Source organism: Pholis gunnellus (genome assembly GCF_910591455.1).
Source record: "Pholis gunnellus genome assembly, chromosome: 11".
Classification (NCBI taxonomy): domain Eukaryota; kingdom Metazoa; phylum Chordata; class Actinopteri; order Perciformes; family Pholidae; genus Pholis; species Pholis gunnellus.
Window position 1 is genome coordinate 6,477,043 of NC_136538.1, and position 18,682 is coordinate 6,495,724.

The following is an 18,682-nucleotide window of genomic DNA, read 5'->3' on the forward strand; positions in this document are numbered from 1 at the left end:
TCTTTGTGTCCTGCCGATGATTACAACACTTACAGACAGGCAATCCTTGAATGGTGCGGTGGAGTGTTTGCTTCGCTAACAGACAACAGTGAATAAGCAGAATTATGAATCATCGCACCAAGTCCAGACAACAACAAGCACAAAGGCAGTAACAACAACCCCAAACTGTTATGGGAATCGAGAAGCAGTTTTGAAAGTGAATCACGGGAGAGCCGCAGAATGGCAAGCAGATGGGATCAACACTGATGCACTTGCAGGGTTGTCATGCAGCCTGGGAGCAGCGGAGGCCTACGCATTCCTCTGCCAGGGCTCCATGTACTCGAGACCCAGATGGGCAAAGATGTCCCTTTCAGTCGTGGCTGCCAGGAACTCGTTCTAGAGAGAGAGAGAGAGCGAGAGAGAGAGAGAGAGAGAGAGAGAGAGAGAGGGGACAAACAAACAGAAAGACGGTGACAGTGTGCAGGAATGTGCAGGAATTTTGTCTCTGCAAAACCGGGTCAAATTTGCAAATTCTCAAATTTGAGCTTCGCTTTTCCTGAAGGTGTTCATGTTTTCTGCAGCCTTAGCAGTGCTTGTACTCCTATCTCCGCTGCAAGCTGTCAATATCAATTGAGACAGCGACCGTGCCGATTTACATTTGAACGCCCACCTCCCTTCCGACCCATAAACGCTCCAACCTCGCTCTCTAAGCGATTGCACTTTTCAGCAGACCAGTATTTTCCCTGACATACCGCGACAGGGGCAACTACAGCCGTCTACCGGCGGCCATGCGATGAGTTGTGTCTCCATAGGAGCGGTGACGAGGCCTGACTCACCTTGAGAGCGAGACAGCCTGGAGAGGACGAGAGAGAGAGAGAGAGAGAGAGAGAGAGAGAGAGGGCTGTGATTCTGACACATCCTGCCTCCAAGTGTTAAACTGGACCTGACGTGGCTGCGAAGAGATGGCAGGAAAAAAAACGCGAGTGGGCCGGCTCCCGCTGCCGGCCGAGAGGCAGACATAACTGAGTGCAACTAGTCGGCAGCCAGGAGAGGGGGAAAACGCCACCAGGCACGTCTCCTAACATGCCGCCTTGTTATTTATAATGCAAATGACAGGTTAGCCATGCGGCGGGGAGGTTCGGGTGCACGGTGCATTAGGCTTTGTTCATATCACAGGTCTTCTTAACCACTGCATTTGGGAGTAAAAGTTAAAGTGAGCGCACTCGAAAGGTCCATAGAAATCCCCCAATGAAACAGGGAAACAGGTTAATGTTGAGTGAGGTTTACAATGGACCCAATGGGTGATAGTTCCACCGTTCACCTTTTGTTTTTGGCTTGTTTTTGTCTAATTTGTTTCCAAGCACATTATGCAAAATAAAATGATAAATATAAAAAAAAAATGGCTGAGTAAAAAGATATATATATAACTATATATAGTACTGAGCTGTAGCGTTAAAACATAGTCGTATATACTGTACATTATTACTGCTACTACTACTATTTTGTGACCATCCCTGATTCCCTGAGTCACAATCTTTACATTGAGCATCTCTGTATTTGTTTGTCGTAAAGTGCTTTTGTGCTGGGAGACAAGCGAACGAGGCGACTCAGTTTATGGATGCCATTTTTGCCATTTACGGTGGCTCTGAGTGGTCAAACTATTTTGACGGACGCAAAGAAAAACACCGAAAATTGAACCTGTTCGGAAAAATGTAATGATGGCCGAAAGTCGATGTTTCAACATCTTTGACAGAACCTAAGGTCATATTTATCTTTGAACAATTTGCTGATGAATAGAAAAGGGATTTGGGGTGCAAAGGCTTTTTTTTGGGGGGGAAAATCTGCTCCATGAAAGTCTCGCTGCGTTAGGTGCTAGCTGTTCTCGTTTGCACTCAGTGGGATTAAATGAAATGAAGTAACCGGGTCACAGTCGGCTTTCTCCGGTATAGTTTCTTGAATGTCATGTAAACGGTCAAACTGGTTTCTGTAAAATGGGGTAGATAAATTATAGAAACTTGGAGGCAGATTTCCATCTCATGTATACGAGTAACAGTTGATGGACATCAGAGAAAATCTCCGGAGAGACCAAGTTCCAGAGTTTTAATGTGCGGTGTCACATTAGTTCTTTTCTCATTTTCTCTTGTACACAAAACCACGCCGTCCCTTGAAGTATTATTGCTCTTTAATATAAAAAAAAATGAAAAACAATATTATATTTGAGTGAAACCATCCCGAGGCCCATTATGTGCTCCTCCACTGCCTGTATCTTTCATTGTGCTCATAACCCTGAACCCGTTTATTGCCCTCACCGCTCAAAACACAGATCGCTGCAATTTATGATGCAGCAGGCCGCACTGTATTGAACTTGCAGGTGATAAAAAAAAAAAGTGGAGGCAGGGAGGAGTGAAAGAAAACACAGGAACCAACGGAGACGAGGCTGATGTGATTTGGAGCAAATCCACATTTCAAACAGCACAGGACTTACAGGAGATCCAACTGAAGGAGAGACACAGGGAACCGATGAGATTCTCCACGCTACCAATTTAGCCATTGTCCTGGATTAGGGCGAAAGCCCTCTCTCTGCTTCCACTTTCCACTCTCCTCAATTCCTACAATCCTTATGAGCCCTCGGGGAGAAGCTGCTTTATTTACTTAGCACAACACAGTGAGAGAAAAATCCACAAGCCTTATGTACTTCTGAGTTCTTCCCCTTCAGGCACACCACACGGGGAAACTATACTCCAAATGGCAAAACCAAACCTTTTTATTTTGGTATATCAAAAAGGAGCTTAGAGTTTACGAACAGAGTGGCGGTTAATTAGACGGAGAGGTTATCTGTCGGAGACACGGAGGTTCTCAGTGACTGGCACACCAGGATGGAAGCCGCGCGCGCGCGTTACTGCGAGCCAGTGTCCTTGACTTAATAAGCCGCTAATCAGCGACATGTTTCTCTGTCCGCCGCGTAATGACATCCCTTCGCGGACGTGAACACATATCAGTTCCTGCGGAAAACATCTGCCCCTTCTCTGCTGCCCGTCATCCTCGCTCTTTCTGCCGCCCCGGCCCACCGCTTGATGGATGGGGCTGATGGACATGGCTGCCTGCCCGGCTCTGGCCCGACTCAACTGACACATCAAAGAGAGAGGAGGAGGAGGAGGAGGAGGAGGAGGAGGAGGCAGGGAGACGGACAGAAAAACCTGCATCGCTGTTCAGCGCCTTCCTGCCAGCGAGCGCCTGAAGGACAGAAACACGGAGGAAAAGCTCAATAACAACCCAAAACGAGCATGACCGCTCAAATTATACTAGAAAAAGGCAAAAAATCAGCTCGTCTTTTGTTATCGGTTTTTATTCCAAGTTGTTTTTAGCGCCATTTTTAGAACCACCACTCACGGCTATTTCTGTTTGAAATGATGCGATTGAATATCACCAATCTCATCAAATTCACTTTCTGAAGAAACTTATTAGCTTATATCACATGTACACACGATGGCATCCACCTCCAGGTCTCCATAGTAAGGAAAACTTGCTCTATGCGTGTTTGCTGCTGTTAATCAAGGGAACAATACGGTATTCAAATGTGGCTGAATTCATCCTTAATCTGAAAGTAACCTGATTTAAACTGCCGACTCTTAAGATTAGTGAAGCACCTTGGGAGTCATGGTTGAATTACCTCATTACATATTTATGTTGAACACAAATCACATGTTTGACTTTATTATCGACAAACAAGATATTGCCTACAGTTCCACAGTTGCTAATCTTTTAACGCTACAAACGGGGGACTTTCACGACATGAAGAACGTCACATAAACAATGCAAATGCATTAAGACGGTATCAGGCAGAGAGAGAGAGAGAGAGAGAGAGAGAGAGAGAGAAAGAGAGAGAGATATCTTTAGAAACCGAAAGAAGAACACAAGGCTGCAAAGGGAACCAAGCTAAAGGTCATGAGGAGAAGTATGCAAACAACCTGAAATCCATGCAAAGTCCCTTTTAGCTACTCTCTGGCAGTAAAACGTACGTGAACAAAAGCCTCAGTAAGTGTGCGGGCGTCTCACTTTCTGCTCTGCCACAAAAGCAATGACTGCGTATCAAGAACTGGAGTATTGAGGTCAGACTGAAAGGCAGATGCCGCATAAAGCTCTCAAAATCAGTTTCAACGTGTTGTATTTTCACCGGCACTTCATGTTTGAGGACGTCCACCTTTATATGAAGAGTCCAAGGTACACTTCCATCAGATGAAGGCACACTCTCTCAAAGGCTGACAGAAATGTGATGTTCTTGTTTTTTCCCACCGGAGTATCAGCTTATCAAATCAGTTAATGTTCTCAGTCTCCTTTTTATTTTTTTTTTGTATTATTTGGACCTTCTTCTTCTCACTGACAAGTTAGAAAAATAGATTACTTTATTGCCAAGAGATCAAGAGGAAAAATCCTTTGATTGCCTTTAAGTTAATTTGTCTTTATTGCAGCACACAGGAAAAAGGCTGACAGGAGCAGAAAAAAAAAAAGAAAAAAAAGTGGGAAGTCGATTATGCCCCGGTGTCTTCCTCCTGCAACGATCCGCCGCACACCCACACCTCCCCTGTGCTCCGGTCTGCGAGAGCTCGGATCACAGGACAGCCGGAGCAACCAGAGAGGGCACAGACACCTCACTAATCACACCAGCAATTAGTGCAAGCGTCATAAAGCACTGCCGCCTATAAAACAGCTATTGAGTTTAGTGTTATCGTCATTACCTATCCGTCCCCGGCTTGCTAATCAGCCCGTGCTTTGGGCAGGGAGGCAGATGAGGGGGAGGGGGAGCACGTAATGAATTCCTGCTCGGAAAACAACGGGGTCCTCGCTCGGCGTCCCCGGCGCTATGGCTCTCTGCTCCCGTGGAGGAGTAAACATTTGCAAATCAGAGTTATTTAGTTGATTAGGCTGCCCAAAGGTAACGGGCGGACACGGGGCAGAGAGTCTGAGAGAGAGAAGTGTGATGAAAGCGTCGGTGTTCTGTTGTTTTTCCAGCATCCTTGTGATGTTGCCAAAGCAGAACTTCTGAATGCATGTTTTCATTTGCACACCATTATCGTTGAATAAAGGGAGTTGAATGAAGCAATGACCGTCCATGACATAGTCCTTCAGTGGGTCGCCATGCCTGGTATCGAGCCGGGGCAAACAAACGGCTTCTCTCTCGCTCGTCATGGATGCAAAGAAAGATGTAATTTGTTTGCACTTTAAAAACCTCATTATTATTATTACTGTATTAATTCCGGCTGGATACATCGGCCTTGAAATGCTCATGAGAACAATCAAGTTTTCAACGAATTATTTATTATTATCGAAGTTATGCATAGAAACAAATCTTAAAACACAATATTTTCAATATTGTCAGCTTAATGAGCGACACAAATGTGAGTGGTTGAACGTCTCACATTGCTGCAGCGATGTAGAAGTGTACCCCATGTGTGTGTCAGTACCCCGTGACATCACTGCTGGGTGTGGTTGCAGGTGCTACAGAGACGATGTGTGTTCGACCCTTTGTCACATGGGTTACACGAGTATGTGTATACAATATGTTAACCATGTACTTTCTGCACATCCATAACTGCAGTGAAGACGAAAGCTACATACATCTTATTTACTGAAGATAAATTACAACAGTAGAGCCACTATTATTAGTTTTATCCAAACTCCACAATACAGATGTAATGACAATGTATTCATTTTAAGACATTATTTTAGGACAGGTACTAAAAAAGTCCCTTTTTGAGGGATGTTTTGGTCGTCCCTGCGGACAAAAGTAGTGCTGTTTCCGAGAACCAGAGTCCCTTTTAAAAAAACCTCTTATTTTACTGCAGCAGGGTCTAACAATCTGCCCCGCTCAGTCCTGGTTCTGGTTCTCCCGTGCCCCCCCTTCCCTACAGTGGGCCAGCAATACGGCCTGGGCCTCCATCAGCAGTGGTTTCCGGTGAAATCGCTTTGCCTTATTGTGTAGAGGAACGGACCCAATGACAGGCATTACGAATAAATATACAGAAATAGTCTACGTTTCCCCGGATGGTCTTGTTTGCTCATGTAGGTCATATAGAGGTATCAGCAAGAACCACTTAAAAGTTCCTCCCTAACTTGAATTACTATTCCTCCTGACGCGCAGCATGTCAGCTTGGACAATTGTCCTTGCAAGATGTTTGTTTGTTGTCCTCATCCTTTTAATTTTCATTTATTAGCCCATCATCTCCCTGAAGTTTGGAGGCGTCCCGTGACCTCGTGAAGTGTGAGAACGGCTGTCTGCCACCGTCGTATACGAAGTCCCCTCTAATCTGTGGAGCCCGTAATTGTAGCTTGACTCTTCCTCATATGGACCCAAACAGAACGCTCTACTAATGATAACAATAAATTAACTTTCTCGGCTCCACTGAAGCCCATAAATAATTAATTGGTTTGTTGAGGAGGGGCTGGTTTTGCGTGACCAATTTGCTTCCTCGTCCTGACAGTGTCATCGGATGCCGCTGCCTCAGCACTCCTTTTCATTCTGCTCAATTAAAACGGCACATTTGCAAAATATGAGCTCAGTTTGGGAATCATAATGACGCTTATTTGTACCGACATGAGCCGGGATCTTCAGGGTCATTTGATCGGGCGCACCACTGGAGACTGGGATTGGGGCGCGAGTATATGCTACAACCTGAAGGTTAGAAATGCAGGTTGTGACCAGAAAACAATTCCAAAAGTAATTTGTTTTCCCCGAGTTTTGGAGACACATTTAACGGTAAAGTAAGCTGCGATTACTTATATGGTTTGCTCTTATTCTATAGGCTGTCAAAAAAACAATTTCAAACTATTCTTTTGAGACTGAAAAACGATTTTTTATTTTTTAAGATTGCTGACTCTGATCATCATCAAAATAATGTGCCCTGTCTGTGAATGAATGAATTCTGTTTGATTCTGCGACTTCAGTACTGGCGAGTGGTGAGAGAACACATGAACCAGCCAGCGGATTTGTTCTATAAGGCCACTCGGGGGTTTCTATTTGGCATTGGTGGGCTTGGTGCACATGGCTTTATTTTCTTGATAGCAGTCATTTTGTATTTTGGTAACTCACTGTGATGGTGAATGACCCTTTGCGAAGCCGAAGGTGCAGCATAGTGTGTGTCAGTAATAATCAAGCGGCGCTGGGTAATTTTCGGTGTCTGGGCCCTGGACTGTGTGCTTACAGAGAGACTCTGTCAGAGCTTCGTGGGAAAGGAAGCAGCACTTCTCTGGGGTTTTTGCACGGGTGCACATATCAAGAGATCCCAAAACTTATAAATAAATGGCATTTTTTTATTCAAAGTGCTTTCCTGGCTGTGCTTCTAAATATTATCATCCAACACAGAACTGCCAATATGCGTCCTCAGTTGAAGGTTGGCAAATATTGTCCTTCTTCTCTATCATTGAACAGTTTCCTACATTGGGAAATGGTTCGCTTTGAGAGCGAGGAACATGTTGGCAAATGTGCCATCTCTTCCCCCGCCAATTTAATTTAAGGTGCCTTCGGTTTGCTTTTCGTTAGATGCTTTTGTGGCAGAGAGACTTTTGTGGTGGGAGTGTCAGAGCGCGGTCGCTCAGAGCAGACGGCTTTTGAAAAGGAGAAGAAAAGAAGTGATCTGATTTTGTCATGAGTCATGTCAAGGCTCACACTGGCTAAATAATGTATTCCTTCTAATCGCACCGTGGTTCCAGCACAGGGTCTCTAGGGGTCAAACAGAGACAAAAAAAAAAAAAATCTCATGCCACATCCTGTATGCCTGCACCATTACAAAAATAGCTGCGGCTTCTTACCGTTGCTTTGCCCTCTCATATTCCGTCAAAACACACGGGAGTTGTTGGTTCTGCAAACAGAAAACGAGTCACCTCTGTGCTGGAGGGCTCTGATCAACAGACAGTGTTCAGAATAGCTCATTTACAACCTTTCATCAACTAGGAACAGGCTGAATCATCAACGTGTGACATTGACTGAGAGCAGGGTTGCTAAAGAGATTTATATATGAAACATTTACATTCGCTCGTGGTTATCAATCGTAGTGATAAATGTAATATTTTTGTTTCGTCTGGATTTGTAGTCACTGCCTATCGTTTAGTGATGTTTTTCAAAGCTATAGTGCCATGACGTTTGCACTAATTCTTCAGTTCAGTAGTACATTCGGTCATATTTAGTTCAGTACAGAACTAGCTCTGTTTACCTGGGACTGCCTCCCACACAGACAGTCTCAGGTGCTTCTCTTTGTCTATAGGTATAGCGCATTGGGAAAAACGCCCTGTTGGCATCTCCTGGTAGGCTTTTAGCGGCACATAGAATCTAATTATTTTTTCTCAGTCAATAGTATTCTAACTGGGATACAAAGGAGTCAAAACATCCTTACATTTTTTGTTTTTAATGGATGAAAACCACCGTAGGAACAGTGGTCACATCACCTTTGCATCTAGCCACAACTTAACTACCGTGCTCCAGCACTTAAGCAAATAGTCTTTATCACATGAGGATTGGTAAACCAACCCACCCAGTTAGTCTTCATCCATGATGCCTCTTAACCAAATAGCAGTTTGCAAAATCAATTGTATAATCTAATGATCTGTTCTGATTTTTAGCCAAAATTACTTTCGCAAAGACTGAATGATCGACTGAACAGTAATTAGATCACTACAGACTTAAGCAGCCTGTCATTAAATTTTCAATACGGTTTCAATACGATCCTGATTTGGCAAGGGCCCTAAGATGCTGAGGACATTGTTGGGCAGCCGAGTATGAGGCGGTCGGGATGAGAGTCGGTACCTCCACATCTGAGAACCATGGTTCTCTGCCGGAAAAAGGGTGGATTGCACCCTCCGGCTTGGGAGTGAGTCAATGCCCCAAGCAAGGGAGATCATACATCTTCAATAAAGAAGAAGTGATATGGTTTGATTGTTGCAGCAGTGTTGTACTGTACCATTGTGGTGAAGACGGAGCTGAGACGGGAAGACAAAGCTCTTGAATAACCAGTCCATCTAGGTTCTGACCCTCACCTATCTTCATGAGCTCTTGAGCAGTGACCCAAAGAACGAAACCATGGATGCTAGCAGTTAAAATTGGCCTCCTTTCGTAGGCTGACTGGCTCAGCTTCAGAGATGGGAGGATTATCTTTCTCTTTGCCCAGGGAGGACCTTGAAAGGATTGCTGGGGAGAGGGACGTCTGGAAAGCCCTTCTGAGCCTAAACCTACGGGTAGTTTTGTTGCCGAAGCACATCAGGCTTGCGCTGACGCAATGATTGATCCCATTGCTGGACAGTAGTAGAAAAATGCACCAAAAATGTCGTAGGATACAATGCGAACCGTTGTATGAGGATACATTGGTTTTAGTAAGCCATCAACCAAGTAAGCATCTGATCTGACAAAAAGTACTCACTGATTCGTTCCGTGACAGTGAGGATTAAGTACAGTCCGTTCAGTTTAAAGACTTGTTCGTACATGAACTGAACACCTCTTGCAACATGAGCTCCTTTTTCCTGCTGTTCTACAGTGAGACCAGCCATGCCTTTTTAGAGGACATGGCAGCAAAGAGACCACAAGATAGGCCCGAGCCACCCCAATGATTGTTCAGTCGAGTGTCCCTGTAAATAAATCATGGCGCAAACTGAAACAGGAGCCCCGGACGGACGGGTGCCTGTACCACCGCAAGGGTTGTGTCAATTAATGTTACATGGCAAGCGAACACGGCCCAACACCGGGCCTTTTCCTGAAACCTTCTGCCGTTCACTTTCATCAATAATGGAGCGGAATCTGTCACCCGAGTGAGCCGACACCCCCCGGTTCAGTCCAACCCCTATATGCAGCCCCCACCTCCCAACATCTCCGTCTCTCTCATTATATTGCCTTCTTTGTCCTCTCTCTCCTCAGTTCACAGAGTCGACTCATTTATTCTCTTTACACTGCAATTACAGAAAAACAGATTGCAGCATGTGTGAGAGTCTTTTATTTAATTTCTTTCTTTTTTTTTGTGATGCAAAACGCAGGCTCAATCTATAAATACTTATTATCCTCTATCTTCAGCCATTAGGCACTGGTAACAGGCACTGTGTGGGTGGATGGGAGGCTGTAGAAGTTGAGGCAGAGGTGCAGCGGGTGAGGTGGCAATGGTGAGACGGGTGACAGGAGGGGGGGGGGGGGCAAAAGTGGGGGTGGTGAAATTCAAGTACAGTGAGTGAATGGATAATATTCATGCAATTATCCTGAATGTCTTTCTCTTCTTTTAGAAATGTTCCCTCACCTTGCTGTGTCCATCACTCTTCTTTCTCCTCCTTAATTCCCTTTAATTTCAGTCTATTTTTCAACAGCTCCCCATTCCCTCCTCTATCATTTACCCCCCTTCTGTCAGGCAATAGCTGTCAATATGATTTATCATTGATGCTAACCGATGCAGTTGTCCCACTGTGAAGGCTGATTAGATGACCATCCCGCTGATATAGCCTCGTCGGGGATAACGGAATGACGACAAAACCTTCCTGTCTCTTCCCGTGTCTTCATGTGTCACTCTATCTATCTATCTCTCTATCTCTCTCTCCTCCCTCTTTCATTGCCATGACTGTTTGCGTTCCCTTAGCACATTCTCACATCAAGCATCACATGCCAGCCTGCTAAAGCTGCACTCGGCAACACTGTCATGGAAAAATATTCTTGTCCCGTTGACATAAATCACAAATTTAAAGCTAAAAAAAAAAAGAAAGCCTTTCCCTGTGATGTTTTTAGATTTGCCCGATTTACCCCAGAGAAACTGTGCTGTCAGGCATGAACAGAATCTTTTCCGACTACAGAAAGTGATGAATTGAAACATAAGACTGAAGCACAAACTATCTGCCAAACAGGAATGAGAAGCTCTCCTTCTACAGAAAGTGGAAGTCAGAACTGTTTTTTTGCCTGCTTCGTCCCTTTGCATCCATCCCTGCATCCATCCTGCATTAAGGACGTTAGTGACTTTGGTGACGCGTTTCCTGTTTAATGGTCCTATACGCATTTTACATAGTTTAGGTACTTATTTTAAACCATCATGTTTTTCTCATACCAAACTAAGTGGATTTGTTGCATCCATCACCGTAGTTTTATAGCCAAAACATTACCATGATCGTTTCACGGTAACAATGTGGGGTGAATTACGCTTAAAACCTAAAATACTGAATACTGACACACTGAAATGACGGAAATGTTGTGCTATTTATACGCCTCCCCATGCGATCTGGTTGGAAGCATTATATGCTGCCAGTTTACTGATGGCTTTTTTATATGAAACAGTTTCAGTGATGGCTTTTTTACAGTAACATGTTGTTTTTTGTGTTCACAAATAACATTTTTACAACATCCATTGGCCCAATGAGGGACTGAATCTGTTCTTGGTAGCCGAGGCTCGAGGGATCATTATATTAATTTCTCCAAGAGGGCTATTTGTTTCCATAGCCAGAACACAGAAACACACAGATATACATATCAGATATAAACAGTGCACAAAACCTTCATGTATGCACTCATTCATCCCAGCTCACAACAGTGTCAGCATGGCAGATTATTGCAGAAAGAACACAACTTCTGCTGATTGGTTTCGGGAGAGACCAGAGTCATTTGATATTGTGGTTCTGTGGTTCATGTCTGATAGACTGGGTGTGGGAAGGCAGATGAATTTGGAGGCAGTGGAGATGGTTAACATGGTGAAGAAGTTTGGTCCATTGTTGGCCCACTGCTTTGGTCTAGAGTTAAATATCTATTGGAATTGTTACCGTGACATTTTGCACATACATTCATGGTTATCAGACCATGAATCCTACTGACTTTGGTGACTTTTCCTCCACAGCTATCATGAAGCTGACATATTGGGTTTTTGCGTGAGATGTCTGGACAATGTTTGGATGGATTACCATGAAAGTTCTTACACATATCTAGGGTGCCAGGAGAAGGAATCTTCCAAGACGTTGGTGATGCCTTGACTTTTCATTAACCACCTACAGCTTAAAGTTCTAAACTTAAACTACCCGTGACAGTGTTTCTTCCCTCTCCTGAGCGCGTGGCTCACCTCCCGGCTCCCGGATCTACACACACCTGCCACACACACCTCTCTCCCAGACTGATTATGCAACAAAATGGAGTCACCCATGTCCATAATTGGACACTCCTCTTGCCTCTCTGCCAGTCTTGGACAACGATTAGCCTGAAGCCACACGACCATATACTCAACCAATCTATGTTGGTGCCTACAAAACTAGGATACTCCCATCCGCCCCAGTTGTACTTCGTCTTTAGTGCTAATTAGCCAATGTCAGTAATGCCAATACGCTAATCTAAGGTGGTGAACATGGTAAATGTTATGTGTGCTAACCGTTAGCCTTCAGTTTAAAGCATCACTGGTGCCTCACAGAGATTCTAGCATGGCTGCAGACTTGTAGCTTTGTTTCTACAGTGTCTGCTGTCTGCATGTTGTGTATTCGGCGGTGAACAGCTGATGGAAGATAACAGATATGGAACATATTGCACAACTTCAGGTAAACGCGAAATGTAAACAAAATACATGTGAAATTCAAATTGAAGAAATACATTTAAAAAAAGACTATCATCATATCAGTAAATCAGCCAGTAAAACATTTATTAACTGGCTCCGTAACACTCGGCTACCTCTATATATGCAACATTATTGCAGCAGCCCTCCCACTTCACACTCCCCGATCATTCCCATTAAAGTTCCTTAATTATGTCTCTGACCTCTATGTGGAACGACCCAATCACAAGGCAACTGTATCCTGAAATGAATGTCCATATTTGCATTGTTCACCTGTCATGGGGGCGTCATTACTTGGGTGGTTGGAGCGAACAGGACTCTTGTTCGCGGGAAGGGAGGACAAAAGAAGGGTTCTCGCACATTTGTTCTCATGAATATCTTGATGTTTTAACGACCTTTCCATCACGTGGACCGACACGTAAGACAGCTGATTTGAATTTTCCAGCTACAACTCTTGCTTCAGATTTGCTGAACCAAAATGTGACATTTAGGCTGTCTACTATAACAAATTATAAGGCTTTGTATCCATCCTTTGCCAAATGCAAAAAATATTTTTGTGAAAGCAACAGTAGAGCACAAGTCATGACCAGAGACTGGTTAGAACTAGACGTCGCTGCACACACCTTCACATTACACTCAACGAATGTTGTCACTGTATAATCCATCACACCCACATGCTGATTTACCTGTCTGCAATCATTCCACTCGGCTTCCGTCTTACAGTCAGAGCCTTTCAAGACCAACTCGGGGACATAGCAGGGAAAACGTCCAAACTGGCGTGATCAAAGCAAATCCCTGAAGGGAAAAATTCCTTGAACCCCGTTTTGACTGGCAGAAAACGGAAATGTGTGCAGGCTTTACAGCACACCCGTCTTTGTAATACTGAGTGGCAGCTCCCTCGGAGGAGAACAGGGTTCTTCATCATGAATAAACGCGAGAAGACACTCTGACCTGTTGCGCGGTTATGGCGTTAACGTGGACGGAGAATCGACAGAGGCCCTCCAATCGTGTAGAGGAGATCCTGAATATAGCGCCTGCACACAGACTGGTAGCAAATGAATCACTGAGAGATAACAACCAAGCCAAAAGTGCAGCAATAAATGATCAAACCAGGAGGTTTCCAACGTGTGAGGGGATTGTATGAGCAGGAATGAAAGCGAGAGTAAAAGAGCTCTCTTTGCCTTCAAACGCAGCATTTATATTGTCCCCACGGAACTGCTTTCTTTGCAAGAATACAAAGACCTCATTTACACCTGCAATACAATCTGGATCTGGATATGCTTTCCAGGTAATTACAGATCTAATGGTATTTGCTGTGATCTGTATTCCGTCTGTATTGATTAGATGCTATTTTGGGTGTGAACTGCACAAGGCAGGTGAAAAAGTGAGGAGGACATTTAAGATACATTCCTTTCGTTGGAACTTATAGTTTATCAAACAGGATTTTAGTCTTCTGCAAGCTCAGCCACAATACTGGCAGAAAATGATCTTTTTCCAGGGAGGACCTCCATGTGTGATCGTGCCACGGTCGTTACAGTGAACAAGTAAAGCAACCAGTCCTTTCTCCGGTCTATTCTCCCACATGGTCCAGTTAAGGTTTTTGTGAACAGAAGAAAGAAACCTGTGTTCAGTGGCACTCTTGACTACCTTTGGCGCTGACATTTACCGCCACACATCACGGCAACGACTACGACATGGAACCAGGAGTGTCCCGCTGTTTAAACCCGATCAAGATCATCCCAAGGTGTGCAATGGGATTGACATCGGGGGGGGGATTGTGGTGGCCGGGGGTCAAATTGGTTGCTGTATCACATAACTGCGTTGCGATGTTATCGTGCTTCTTATGACCTGAGCCAGCCGACATCTATTGTGTTCATCTTCAAAGGGCAGCGACCCACATAAACCAACATTTTGAAAAAGGAAAGATCTTGGAAAAGCCAAGCAGCTCTACAAGTGTTGTGATAGTGTGACTGACCTTTCTGGCACACGTGATCAAGTCTTTATCTACTAGATCCGGAGCTAAACCCAGTCCCAGTAATCCTTTCTTTAGTAGTGTGTGGAAATTACACACGTTGTTGCATGTATCTGTGTATTGTACAACAGCACACAGTAACACATTTGCAAATAGTAAAGGATGCAGTGTTGGGTTTCTCTTTTTGGCATCTAAAACAGGACAAAGTGTCTACAGTCATGAGAGTCAATAGAGAATGCTAATATGCAGGTGTTTAGCAGATATCATGTCTACCATGTTCACCATCTTTGTTTAGCCTTTTAGCATCGTAGCATTTGCTAATTAGTGCTTGACCCAAAAAATTACCTGATGATGTCTCTAGATGAAAAATCTGAGTTTCACCAAAGAATTCAGAGGCACAAATGTAAACCTCATGGTGGTGCGAGACGAAAAGTCAGGGCATCATCTGGATGTTTGTTTGTAATCTACGTAATGATGAACCAGGAAGTATAAAGTCTGCAAAACCTACTACAGGGCTGGAGAGCAAAACAACAAGCGGTCTTTCACGCAGGTGACCGCTGTTCGTGCCCCGTGCGAAACGGGAAGTCAACGTGGATTTGTTTGTCACATAACTTTCGTAGTTATTTAAACCCAAATCACAATCTTTTCCTAAACCTAACCAAGGAGTTACCTGAGAAGACAGAAGTTTCTCTTGAGCGGAAATTGACACGTGTTGCTGGACTTATTATGGCCCAAAAAACGAGGAGTAACTTTATTACGTAAGATTTCATATGAACTGTTTCTGGAGAAACGTTAAATATACGTGAAAAATAATCCAATCAATCCCCAGTTATCCCCATTTCATAGCGTCTTTCCCCGGCAGGCTTCTCTTGTCATCAACCGATACAAACACTTTTACGTTAAGACATGTTTGAACAAGTTTATTTCCAGCATACCCCAGCATGGCATCATGAAGTAGCGAACAATAAAACTGAAAAGAGAAATCACAGCTGACACCAGCTTCTACGATTGTCTTAACAGTAGAAACCCAAAGCTTCTGGTTTCCACACCTGCACTGCCATTCTACCGTCCACATTCTCTCACTTCACGTTCCTACCACAAATTATGACTGCAGAGATTTTCTCGCTGGCCTAGCTCCACGCTGGATTTGGATTTGTCACCGCAGATTGCGAGAATGCACATGTTTGCAACATTCAAGGCGGTCCAATTTTCCAAATCCTGTTTCCCAAATCCGGACGAATCTTGTAATCTGTAATTTCCCGTCCTTATCTCCCGACTAGGTGGGAGCTTCTCTTGGAACGCGAGACAGGGTTTTAAGTGAGAAATTTGGAAGCGGACGGCCTGTAAATGTGAGATATGTCGAGATTCCTTAAATCCTGGAGTCTGATCCCGGCTTAAGAAGCAACTCCTCATCCAGCTCTGGTCAGCGCCAAGACGTCTTCATGCAGTATTTTATGAACTGCCCAATTTTCTTCTTGGGAAAGCGCTGACACATCGCTGTCCAATGTTTCTGTGAGTTTCTCAGGGAATGATAATCGCACCAGTTCATGAAATATGGCCAGGAACAGGGGACATAGTGTGTGTGTTATCACCCGAGGTGACGTTTCTACCTGTAGTGATGACATTGATACCCGCAGTGATGACATTTCTATCCGCGGTGGTAATGTTTGCAGCCCACAGTGATAACTGTTCTACCCACGGCGAGGATGTTTCCAGCCATAATGATGACATTTCTACATTTGTTTTTGGCAAAAGAAACGATGGCGTTTCTCCCAACAGCGATGCCGATTTAACTTGCAGCGACGCACAAAGATTTTCACACAAAAATCCCACTCGACTTTGTGAGAGACTCCTGACTGAACGGTGCCGGGACAGAAGGCTCTGTTCTACCGGGCGAGCGAGCGACGGGATGCGTAAAGATTGAAGAAGAAGTGGGGCTTTACACCCACACAACCTGCCACGAGAGAGAGAAAAACCTTTTCTAGCAGCTGTATATCTGAATGAGATCCGTTTCTCTGACTGACTGACTGAGTGAAGGACGAGAACCGACAGACGCTCGTGAAGAGAAGGTCCTCCTTTGACACTTTTTCTCACTCTCCCTCTGTGTGTGTGTGTGTGTGTGTGTGTGTGTGTGTGTATGAGCGCGCATGTGTGTGCATTATGTGTGAGATAAATCACCTTTTGGTGACGCAATGTCTGTATCGTATGTGTGCTTCACTATGCATGATTATATGACTTGTATTTGGTGCGGCAACATTCATAAAACTGCAGCCATGAGTGATGGTTGATGCACTATTTTACGCAGATTAAGGAAGTAAGGATAATACATTTATATACTGTAACAGAAAAGTCACAAAGGGCTTTCCAAGGGCATTATACAACATACAAGAAAAATCATAGAAGACCAATTAAGTTAAGCATGGCTGATTTCTGCAGGTAGAAGCAGGCAATACTTGAGTCTTGGGGCACATCCCAAGTCAGTTGGCTTTAACAGCTGGAGAGACTTTTTCATAGAGTTTGTGTCTGTGTACTATATTCATACTAATAAAGACACAGAGTTATCATCACTGCCAGAGAAGAGGTGTCTCCTCTATGTAGCCCGTTACCTGTTTAACCAAAGGCATTATGCAGGTCTCCCTTGAAAAAGAGATTTTTAATCTCAATCTCCTGGTTAAATAAAGGTTAAATAAAAATACAAATAAAATTCATACTGTGTTCTGTGTCCTGTTTATAAGCACAGGATCGATTTCTGCTGGAAGATTGCGTTTGTCTTCTTCATTCATTTTTTTGTGTCTGTATGTGTTGAAATTCTGATTGTGACTGAAGTCATTATTAAATATCCCAGAATATTATCACGGTGTCTTTTGAACAGTGGGAATTATTCATTAGGCTAAATGTTTGGGGAAACTCAAAATGATGTAGCTCATCAAACCCGTCGACGCTCAGGAGCGGAGAAGACGATAAATGATGTAAAAAGTGTTTCTTGTTGACAGAAAGACTTTAATTATATCCATATCAAAATTGAATGGGAGAAAAAAACAGATCATAAAAAGACAAATCTCTCTAAAAAATTCAAGTTGTTTGTGGTCCTTTGTTCAGACCCGCCATTAACATGTATTTTAACCAGATGGTGAGTCAGAAAACAAATAGAATCTAAAAAGGGGGCGTGTCTGCTGTTAAAAGACTTCCGTGAAGGCGGCTCTCGTGTATACTCGCTCATGGCTCCTCAGAGATCCCTCCCTCGCTCCTCGATCCTCAGAGCAGAAATAAGAGCGAGGAAATGAGAAATAAGATGAACCCTTGATGTGGCCCGGCGGAGGGCCTTGATAAAAACGTAGTGGGTACCTTCGTGCTACGACTAAAATGAGTATGCTTGCGATCGTGTCGTAAATTAAGTACGTACGTTATGTAACAAACGTAAGGTAAATAAGTCGACGTTGACTTGGTTCCACACAGGACACAAACAGCTGTGTGAGGTAAACTGTTCATGTTGAGTTTTAAAACCGTGACCCGTCTCAAACACTCGTTTTCTTACAGACGGAAATTAGTTACAAGTTGTAAATGAGCTTGAGACTGAAGCTTCACTTCCCACATGCAATTTGTTCTTTATGTCAAACCTTTATACTTCCTACTGCACTGAGTCATTGACTCGGATAAACATCGGTTTAAAACAAAAAAGAGCATTAATCCAATACCGAGTGCACGCTCAACCACTAACACGCTGCACAAAGGCTGTAACAAAAGAGACGATCAACATACTAGAGGAAGGAAGGGAAGAAAAAAAAAAGAAACTTGAAATCAATTGCTGCTGCTGGAAATAGAACACCCAGTGTAGCAATTACCAGTGCAATGTTCCTGGAATACTCCACTTCCGCAACAATAATAAACAGTGACGATGATTCGACTTGTAATTCACTTAGTGTGCTTAATGAAATGCTACATATTGTTTGTACCCGTGTAACACAATGGAAAAAAAATAAACTTTCCCTCCGGCTGGCGCTTCCATACTGACACTGAGCCCTCCTCAGCTACATTTCATATGAACATCATGAAGATGCACAGCAGCAATGGGTGCATGTCTTATTTTAGCTATTTGATTTTCTGCGCTCCTTCTTATTGGTTTCTGAAAACATGGAATAATTTAAGGTTTTTCTCGCTTATTATGAGCTGCATTGGATCAAAACCCTCCGCT

At 43.8% G+C, this 18,682-nt stretch overlaps 1 protein-coding gene across 1 annotated transcript in view; it reads right to left on the reverse strand.

Moving 5' to 3' along the window:
* Positions 1-208: 208 nt before the first annotated feature.
* dntt (deoxynucleotidyltransferase, terminal) overlaps positions 209-18,682 on the reverse strand; it is a gene marked incomplete at its 5' end in the record, with an annotated part of 73,544 nt that continues 55,070 nt past the window's right edge. The window contains one exon of the mRNA XM_079169037.1: positions 209-375. Within this exon, the coding sequence (XP_079025163.1) occupies positions 289-375 (87 nt within the window). The 3' untranslated portion in view covers positions 209-288. The remainder of the gene's footprint in view (positions 376-18,682) is intronic.